This window comes from Podarcis gaigeae, assembly GCF_964106915.1.
Source record: "Podarcis gaigeae genome assembly, chromosome: 2".
Classification (NCBI taxonomy): Eukaryota; Metazoa; Chordata; class Lepidosauria; order Squamata; family Lacertidae; genus Podarcis; species Podarcis gaigeae.
In genome coordinates this window covers 61,569,088-61,579,742 of record NC_139679.1, presented here as the reverse complement: position 1 = coordinate 61,579,742, position 10,655 = coordinate 61,569,088, and the positions used below count along the sequence as shown (strand labels likewise).

The following is a 10,655-nucleotide window of genomic DNA, read 5'->3' as shown; positions in this document are numbered from 1 at the left end:
CACACACACACACACACACACACACACACAGTACTCCATTACTTTCAGTGGGAAGCAGACACAAACCTGGAGCTGTGCTGACTTGGGGGTGATGAACTTTGCAATGAATGTGTCCTGTTGAAAGCAACATTTTTATTTGAAGGTACATTCAGATGTGTATCTACGGCAGGCTTAACCTTTTTTTTTGCTGAAGGCCAGCCACCATAGTCAACCCTCTGGGGGGCAACATATAAACAAGGGTGTAGTGGGAACAGCAATTCTAAATACTGCCTTCCAAAAGACTTTCCCATTAGCAATTCTACACTTTTAAAAATTGTTTCTTACATTCAGAAGTAAAACCAATTAAAGGATGAATTTGGGGAGTGGGATCTTGGGGATTCTAAGGTATGTCCATGGTTTCTGAGAAGTATGCGGCAAGTGGCTGAATTGCCTTTTCTGGATTGGGATATATCATTTTTTTCAAAATGGCTTCGGAATATAGAATATTTAGTTTCCTATAATATTTGACAGCCTTAATGTGTTGTCTACATTTTTCTTTAGTATTCATGGAGGGATGCCTGCTCGCAGCAGTTACAAAATGAGATTTATTCTTTGCCCATCCAATGCTACTCTAAAGAATGAAGGAAAACACTTTTGCCTTATCTTTTAAAACATTTCTATTCTTATGTGTTTTCCCACAGCTGCAACCTGATTGCCTGGGTTTAAGTACAGTGCCCCCAAACAGCCACATAATAAAACAGTAGGTGGAGGTGTTCAGTGCATATGTTCATGGCTATGTAACATGCCTACAGTTCTCACTTCCTGTTAAGCTACTGTTGACAAAATAAGTTATGCCAAAAGCAGCTCTTCTGTCTTACATTTAGTAGGAGGAGGCAAGCAATCATAGCTCCTGGGCAACCCCATCTTTAGACTTTGGTTGGTTGGAACTTTCCTTTTTTTAACTTTATGAAGTAGCTTTTTCTCAGAATCTATGTGGTGTTCAGCCAAGCAACTGGCATGCCACTTGAATGGAGGGGGTAATGCATAAGCTGGGCAAGGATTCCTTTCAACATCTACATTCTAGAGTCTAGAACGTTTTCCCAGTGCTGCAGCTATACAAATACTGAGACAAGTTGGGCAAACTTGTTTCTGAAAGGCATAGGAAGTTGCATCTAAGGTTTCAGTCAGACTGGGTCCCAATTGTAAAATCTGCTCTCTTCTCTTACCTTTCCCTACTGTAGCTTTCATGGTGAGACTGTGGTTTTAGGAGCAGCGTTCATAAGCATGTCAAGCTTATAGGTCACTTCTTTCAGTTGTTTCTCCATTTCTGCTGTATATCTGGAAAGTCTAGAACAAGGAAAAAATCAAAATCCAACAAAATGTACAAACAGAAAACTCATCTGTGGGGCTTTAGAATCATTTTTAGCCTGCCACGCCTCCTCATTTGGCTCAACTAGCCATTTTTGGGAAGCCACACCCACCTGCTCTATACCTGAGATCCTACATGATGTTACGTGGAGGGTGGGGCTTCAAAATAACAATTGGGAGCTTAATGTGGGCTCTTGGTGGTTCCTTTGCTTTAGCAAGGTGCTCTCCAATCCACCCATGAGCTGATGGGCAGTAGGAGTGTGCCTTGCGGGGGAATAGGTTCCTGTCCAATGGAAGCCACTTCTCCTTCCCAGTGCTACTCTTTGACACCGTCCCTGCAGCCCATTTCCACTTCCCAAATCAGACGTTGAAAGGAGTAACATGGGATGGACTGAAAAGGGCTGTTTGGGTGCACTTGTTGTTCCTTCCTGGGAACAAAGTATGTGCAGCTAAAGAAAGCAGCTACTTTTGGAAGTAGCTACCTTTGGGAAAGATCAACTTCCCATGGACCTCTGAAAGGAGAAGCACTGTTTGAAGCAGCTGCCCCCCTTCTCTTTTAAATGGGGTGGTGGTGGCTATGTGAAACAGTGCTTTTGAGAAGCGTTGAAGCAGCCCTGCTTGGGCAGGGATCAGCTGCATTATGGAGTTCCAACTGGGTAGTTCAGATGATCCCATCAGGAGCACGCTTTTTAAAATGAATAAGTTGTTTGGGGTGGAAAACTGTCCAAATGAGGATCACACTGTCTCTTCATACATTAGTTTTCAATTGGTGTATCATGACCCCATTACTGGATTACTATCTGATGTAGGAACATCAGAAGATTCTGCTGGCTAAGGCCAATGGCCTATCCAGCTCAGCATCCTGTTCTCACAGTGGCCAAGCAGTTGCCTGTGGGAAACCCACAAGCAGGATTCGAGCACAAGAGCACTCTCCCCTCCTGAACTCAGCTGGGTCACAAGAGCAGCATTTCCTTGGGGTGGGGTGGGGGCTTAACAAGTGGGTCTCCAATACGTTTGGCCTGAACATGAATCCCAGTCTGAAAGGGTTGAAGACAACAGTGATTATGACACTAAGCAGCATACCTTTGAAATTCAGAGTAAGAAACTGCATTCTGAAGTCCTGCGGATGAGCTACCATAAGATTTCCGTTTCCTGGAAACATCCTGTAGAAACACAATATTGTTTACACAAAGAAAAACAGCCATCATTAAGTCGCTTTCCCATGTTCACGTGTTGCATTGCTCACATGCTCAAGTTGCATTATACAAAGTGCAGAAGTATAAAAGAAGAAAGGACTAGGCATTTTCTGTCCTTAAAACACGTTCCTATTACTGATCCATACAAACACACACTACCTGAAGAAAAGAATGTGTGCAGTGTCAGATGAATGCTACATTCCACCAGAGCACAGCCAAAAAGAGAGGGAACGTGTCCGTAGTCTTGTGTGAAGAATTCAGCATCAAGTTTTTAGAGCAGAAGAATCTTACCTTGTCCAAACTACCAACTCTGGAGAGGCTCTTATTCACATCTGTCCTGGAGCTTCTAATTGTCATGCAATAAAACACAGTACACAATTACAGTCCATATTATGGCCATTTCCTGATACAGCAAGGGTGGGGAACCATTTTGGTCCAGTAGGCTGGATCAAGCAGTGGCCAACACACTATAGGCCAATCATCCAATATCTTATGATGTTGGGTGATCAGATCCCTGTAAAAGGCAGCAGTGCTCGCAATACAGCATTAAATGCAAGTCCCACAGGAAAGGAGCAATTAGGAACACACACCTTAGTGTGCTCTCTCGACAGTCCCTTGGCATTCATGGCTTTATCAGTCCCACACCTCACGTCATATGACTTCAGGGGAGCAAGAGGTGGGCAACACCAGCTCAAAACAGCCTTTGTGGGCCAGAGGTTCCTCGCTGCTGTGAAACAGCTTTGAGTGAAACTGATGTCAGCAAACTACAAAATGGAACCTGGTGTAAAATGTAGATCTTTTTTGTGTGAAAAGAATTAAGTCCCCACTTCTTCCCAAAAAGCCTGAATGCAGTTAATCAGTCAATTGAGGCTAAAGGATGACTGAACAAAGCTCCATAAATTTAGGGTCCTAAAAAGTTATCCCCACTGCTCACCCACATCTCCTCCCACATCACAATTATATCTAGTTAAAGAAGATGCATGACATGATTATTATTGCCATTCAGTATTTCCCTGCCCCTCGCATACAGCAGCCAAGGAAGTGGTAAGATGTGGTAGAAAGAAAACACTATTTTCAATAACACATATTCAACCAAGAGATAAGAACAGACATAGGATGGCAATGGCTATACATTTCAGGAAACATCTAGATTGATTGACATTAAATTTACACGTGACAGGACTGGGAGTAGATTCCCCACCCCCTTATTTCAAAACTTTAACATGCAGTCTAGCAGCACTGTAATCAGTTTTGCCATTTGACTGCAACAGAACATGGATTCTACCATATGCTGCAACAGCAACGGAATTCTCTTGTGAGCCTTCTTTCTATCTAAATAGTATATGGGATATATACTGTATTTACTCGAATGTAATGCACACCTTTTTTGGCCTAATTACATCATGAAAATTAGGGTGCACAGTAGATTTGATAGTGTATTAGATTTGATTGCAAGCTTGAAAAACACAGCTGACATAGCAAATACTTTTTTGGTTTCAAGGTTTTGAAAACTGAGGTGTACATGTGATTTCTACCTGCTTACTCCATACAAGTCTTCTGTCTGTGATGTCTGCCTCTTCAGTTTGAGTTTGACTAGAGCTTTATTGTAACTCTAAGTATAATATAAAGAAAGCACTGTTAGGTGGATATCCCAAAACCATAGTTTGGCAATATATTCATTATATCTCACTGAAATGTCACAAAATAGTGAATAAGCTTCTGAGTTGTCAAAAACTTTTTCAAATGGATGTTAAGCAAAACTGAGTGGGGAAAGAGTGAAAGCTGAAAATGATGCTGGAGCCTCAAAGTTTGCAGTATATATGAGTCTTAAGAGGGAATGCTGATGTGTTAGGCAGATGGGCAGAGGAAACCAATGAGAAGGGGCAACATAGACCCATCAAATCCTGAGTCCCAACCGTTTTGTGCTGGTGAGGGTAGAAACGATGGGACTGGTTGGAGGGCTGACATATTTCCCCAAACCCATCCTGGGCACATAGCAGGGGAACAGAAAGGATTTGGGTTCAGAGGATGCAAAGATTTCCTGGATCCACAGATATATACCTTCCTACTGTTGGAGGAGGAATAGTTGAAGTCCTGCTCTGCCCAGATACAGTCAAAGCTATAAAATTCTATAGCCACTGGGATGCCATTCCGGGGACAGAGAATTGTACCCTTAAATTGGATGCAACTCTGGTGAATGCAAAACAATTTCAGTACGCACCATCTTTGGCTACTGTGCCAAACAAGCAAGCTGCCTCTTCCCGTCTATTTTTATACTATGAAAGGTAACACTTACTCAGATCTGTCTCCAGCACAACTTAGGACACACAAATTTCTTGTGAGGAAGAAAACAGAAGCAAAAAAAGTGGTTCTCTTTATAAGTGATTAAGGAGATTAATTTTAAGCGGCATACTGGGTAAAAAGACACAACTGAAACATCAGGGGGGAAACCTTGGAAACCATTCTTGGTGATGGATGGTGCTGTGAAGGCCCTGAATGAGAGGCAGGGAATGGAAGATCTGCCAGGGTGAGACAGTAGGAGAAAAAACGAAAGCTCCCTGGTGAGAGCTGGGAAAGTCTACCACTTTCTATGTGAGGGTTAAGAGCTACCTTTGAGAGAGGACTCTGCATTTTCTTTTATCTTTCTTTTATTGTTATTGTTTTTATTTAATTAGTTTCTTTTATTGTATTATGGAAAAACTTTAATAAAATTGTATGGGGGGTGGAATAAAAAGTTGGCTACCATTCTTGTAACTGTCCTCACAGATTTTAGTTGTTGTATGTATTTATAAAAAACCATTGTCTCAATACATTCAGTGCTAAATAGAGGCTGGGCTGTGAAAAACAGCTTTAATAAACTTGGGTGGGAGTTCTATGTACTGGAAATGTCCATGGTATCTTTTATAAATGAGCCTCCTTAATATTTTCCCCATGATCATATCTGAGCAATAAGCAATCCTTGGCTTTTAAAAATGAGGGAATGCTTTTATTTCAAGATGTTAGAAATTATGACACCTGTCACTTGAACATCCTATCACAGGATGTGTATTTCTGCACTCTGTTTTCATCCTCTAGATGCTCGGTTGCTTAAAATAAAGCAGCCTTTCTTCAAAATCCCAATAATAAGGATAAGAAAAAAAAGTCAACGGAAGCTAAATTAGGTACTATGTTACACTAGTGAATTTGGGATTAATCAGGCTTTGAACAAGCATGAGGCAGAAAGTGTTTGTAGTTTCTGAATATGCAGTGACTGCAAATATACACCTGGCAAATGAATAATAAATAACAGTGACTTGAGGGGCTGATAAAAACCCCTGCTCTTAAATAAGAAAATCTCACATGAGATTCTCAATGAAACTAGATTTACATATTCATCAGCCACACCAAACACAGGTTTCTCCCTATCACCAGGCTCTGCACAACCAAATGGGGCATTGCTAGTAACCTGCATAAAAATATCATATGGTCAAAAAGAAGACATGGGTAATATAAAGAGATGTAACGAGTTTTCACAAGTCACTAAAGGTGTACCACATAATCCCAATGTAGGGATGGTTGAGCCCCTAAATACGAAGATAAGGTTGGAATCATGTGGTGACTTTCTTATTTTTCCCAGCCTCACAAATGCAGCCAACCAGAAATGACTCCTTGATTAGGAGATGCAACCCAAACAATGAGGTGACAAAACCCCATTCATTGTCTATGGAACCACAGACCCATTGAAGCCAAGTGAATTGCATCTCAGTTAATTGGAACTATAGGAAGTAGTACCGGGTTGATCCTTTAAAGGACTTTATGAATAAAGCAAGTAGTCAGTAACTACTCATTATAGATTCTATTATCTATGATTAATATAGTCACATGATTAAGCTGACATATGAACAAGCTTTTGATCACACACACAACCACTTAGCTCTTCCCTTTGTGTGAACAGAAAATAAGCCAGGAAATTTTCCATTAACTATAATTTCCCATTTTGTCCTCATGATAGCTTTGGAACAAGCCAGGATATTAAACCACTCCAAACCATTATGAGAGTCTTAATATACTTGTTCGTCCTGAAACCATTAACCATTAATTTCCCAGTCAGGATGAGATGGAAAGATTTCCTGTCTTGTTTACTTGCTCTAACAAAAGGAGCAGCAAAGTGGCTGCAGGTACAAAATGAAACTTCTTCACATCTCATCCTATTAAGCCAATATATGATTAACAAGCAGCCATTATTTTGTTGCTGACAATGGTAATATGAACAAACACCTATAGGTGCTTACCTGTTTAATAAGATCACTGATCTCAAATTCTCTGCTTGGGATGACTGAAAAATCAGCTTTCACTTCAGAGTATGTGTCATTAATGATTGCCAAGAACATGTTCTGTGCAAAAGAGAAAGAATTTTGAGTCACAAAATCAGAGGCTGAACTTACAGGAAGGGGTCTCAATGGTTATTTAATCGGATCCATTATAGTCAAAAGCAATGATGCCAGATTAGTCAATACAACAGAGCAGCGATTAGAGTCAACAATATTTGCAAGGTGCAGTGAATAAGAAAAATTAGTACATTCATAATCGAAGACAACTCACCAAGCTTGCAAGATAGTGGCTAATAGTAGCTTTTATTAATTTTACAACTCCTTCCAAAGTTCCAATATTAATATGATGACTACACCCACTATTTTTTTCTCCGTTTGTCCAAGGGGAGCACATCAATTGCTGGTTAGCGCCCTTGATGAGGATTTTACTTCAAAATTTTGTGTCATGTTTAGCACCTTAGTAATGAGGTCAATTGGGACGCAGGTGGCGCTGTGGGTTAAAGCCTCAGCGCCTAGGACTTGCCGATCGAAAGGTCGGCGGTTCGAATCCCTGCGGCGGGGTGCGCTCCCGCTGCTCGGTCCCAGCGCCTGCCAACCTAGCAGTTCAAAAGCACCCCCGGGTGCAAGTAGATAAATAGGGACCGCTTACCAGCGGGAAGGTAAACGGCGTTTCCGTGTGCGGCTCTGGCTCGCCAGAGCAGTGATGTCACGCTGGCCACGTGACCCGGAAGTGTCTCCGGACAGCGCTGGCCCCTGGCCTCTTGAGTGAGATGGGCGCACAACCCCAGAGTCTGGCAAGACTGGCCCGTACGGGCAGGGGTACCTTTACCTTTACCTTTAATGAGGTCAAATCAAACTTGATTGCAATTTTCCTCATGATGTTTGGATGACTACTACAAGATACACTGCCCATGCCACCTGAAATGAGGGGCAGGGATGTTTTACTGGTGAAAAGATTCCATTCTGTATTCTACTGTGCTTAAAGGTAAAGGTACCCCTGACCATTAGGTCCAGTCACAAACGACTCTGGGTTTGCGGCGTTGATCTCGCTTTACAGGCTGAGGGATCCAGCGTTTGTCCGCAGACAGCTTCCGGGTCATGTGGCCAGCATGACTAAGCTGCTTCTGGAGAACCAGAGCAGCACATGGAAACGCTGTTTACCTTCCTGCCGGAGTGGTACCTATTTATCTACTTGCACTTTGATGTGCTTTTGAACTGCTAGGTGGGCAGGAGCTGGGACCGAACAACGGGAGCTCACTCGGTCGCGGGGATTCGAACTGCTGACCTTCTGATCGGCAAGCCCTGGGCTCTGTGGTTTAGACCACAGCGCCACCCGCATCCCCTATTCCACTGTACTTAACCATCTCCAATTAAATAAGTATGTCACACTGCTGCTCATCATGATGACAGACTAAGTGCTTGAACCTGCCCCTCAGCATAGGCTGTGAGTTGGCTTACAAGTAAAGTTGTGTGCTATCTGTGTGCAAAAAGACCCCCAGGTATGCACAGGAATAGGAAAGTGGGTAGGTCAGATGCAGCATGGATGTAAGCAAAGGCTTACAATGGAAATACAACTGGGCTTACTTCATAAGACTGCAGCCTTAACAAAAGCACCCCTTTTTTACAAACCTCTATTTGGGAAAAATAAGGTTGGGATGACTGACTGATTTAGTTTTCTCATCTTCTAACATCCCAGTGGCAAATATGAAAGTGTGCACCTACATTTTATAATCATGCCTACTTTTACATAAGCAACTTGGCTCTGCTATTCAGTATTCAAGGTTTATCACAGTAAATTGGCAGGGCAACATAATCAAAACAAAGTATAAAAAAAGAAAACTCATGCCCCACCTCGAGTTCTCTAACTTTACCCACTAAACCTGAGGGAATAGACAAATAAGAATGGTAAGCCTTTCTAAAATTAGCTCCTTGCTCCACAACATTTGCAGTCTACCATCTCTCAATCTCCCTCTTGTTGCATCCCTGCTTCCTTGCCACATCTCCTTTTTCCCTGACTCATTAACAAACCATTACTAAGCTTAGCACTGCAAGGACTGCTGAAGTAAGTGTCAGCCCTGAATGCTTAAACAGCAGAATAATTTAAAGTCATGCCTCAGTGCTTTACAAATGTATCTCTCAAAAGAAATTCCAGCAGAAGGTAGACCATATTGCACTTCTGTAAGTGAGTGGTCTCAGGCCAATTCTATAGGATATAAACTATCTGACTTTTAGAAGGCATATGAAGGCAGCCCTGTATAGGGAAGCTTTCAATGTCTGATGTTTTACTGTGTCTAATGTTTTAATTTGTTGGAAGCTGCCCAGAGTGGCTGGGGCAACCCAGCCAGATGGGAAGCATATCAATAATAATAATAATAATAATAATAATAATAATAATAATAATAATAATAGTTGTTGTTGTTGTTACATACTTCTAGGGCCCAAAGGGAGCTGAACACCACCAGGAGGGCCACACAATTCCCAACCCAGCTGTACACAGATACCTGGAAGTGGGTCTCACTGAACTCAGTGGGACTTACTTCCAAATAAGACATGCATAGATTATACTGTTGTTGCTTTTGTTGTTGGCTTTCTGGTGCTCATGGTTTGCATTAAAATATGACAACTTTGGTGAAATATATATAACAATAGTCTTTCAGCTTAATAAGCAAAGATATAAACACGACTTTTGCTTTCACTCTTCCCTTTGCACAAGCCACGATTAACTGGAAAGTCTCTAATTAACCATAATTGCCAGTTTTATCTAAGCCATGAAACTATGGTTACCAGCTTGAGAACAAACCACAGTATTAAAACAACTTCAAATTGTGGCTTGGAATATGGTTAATTGAAGCTTTCCTGGTTTATTTGTTTGCACTGCAAATTGAAAAGAACAGTACTTGACTATGCTAACAAAAGGCACATTGATATCTCAGCATATTAAGCCAATATATGATCATTTAAACACTGTCCCATAAAACTATGAACATGTGTACTATGTTTTATTACTCTGACACCAGCCCAAATACAGAGATTTAATTACTTTGTTTGTTTGTTTGCTTGTATATGTATTTGTATTTAATTGCAATTATCTAAAACACTACTTACCAGCAGTACGAAGAACACAAAGAACACAAATGTGATGAAGTAAATTGGCCCAAGAATTCGATTTGCATGCTCTATTTCGGCAAAGTTAAAATCTCCAAGCACGATGCGAAATTGGGTAAAACTTGAGAGGGAGAAAAAAATATAGAAACGGTCAGTATACAATATTCTTCTACAATTTATATTGAGTTAAATCTTATGATACAGCTTATACTCAGTTTTAAAATATCAACCACTGGCTTCCATAGATTATCTGTTCTGAGCTTTCAAACCTATTTCTATAGTGACTAGCTGATTTTATTATTATTAAGATTTTTATCTTGCTCCTCCTCCTGGTGCCCTCCAGGTGTTTTGGACTAGATGCTTTGACCCCAGCCAGCATAGTCAATGGTCAGGGATGATGGGAGCTCTCGTCCAAATCATCTGGAGGGCATCAGTTCGAGCAAGGCTGTTCTAAACTTTTATGTCTAAATTGTTTTGCCACTATACAGTCTGGAGGGCACCAGGTTGAGAAAGGCTGGCTTAGGTAATAATCCACTTTGTTGCCTGCATGCAGAAATGTTCATTCACAGTCATCATGTCTCCCTGTACCTGGATGAGAACTGAAGCGGGAAGGGTTTGGTGATATATTGTTGTTTCAGGTGCGAGCTCCTTTAAAATGGCTGTGAGTAAATGGGTCACTTTGCCCACCCAGTAAAGA

General features: G+C 41.4%; 1 protein-coding gene across 4 annotated transcripts in view; it reads right to left on the bottom strand.

Moving 5' to 3' along the window:
* PKD2L2 (polycystin 2 like 2, transient receptor potential cation channel) overlaps window positions 1-10,655 on the bottom strand; it is a 33,078-nt gene that overhangs the window by 4,093 nt on the left and 18,330 nt on the right. For all 4 annotated transcript variants that reach the window (XR_014561593.1, XM_083728489.1, XM_083728491.1 and 1 more), the window contains 6 exons: window positions 9,959-10,079; window positions 6,815-6,916; window positions 4,079-4,155; window positions 2,835-2,889; window positions 2,431-2,510; window positions 1,206-1,326 (listed from right to left, as the gene is read on the bottom strand). Coding sequence is in view for 3 of the 4 variants with exons in the window: in XM_083728489.1 (XP_083584615.1) it covers window positions 1,224-1,326; window positions 2,431-2,510; window positions 2,835-2,889; window positions 4,079-4,155; window positions 6,815-6,916; window positions 9,959-10,079 (538 nt within the window). In the remaining variant the exon portion in view is untranslated. The remainder of the gene's footprint in view (window positions 1-1,205; window positions 1,327-2,430; window positions 2,511-2,834; window positions 2,890-4,078; window positions 4,156-6,814; window positions 6,917-9,958; window positions 10,080-10,655) is intronic.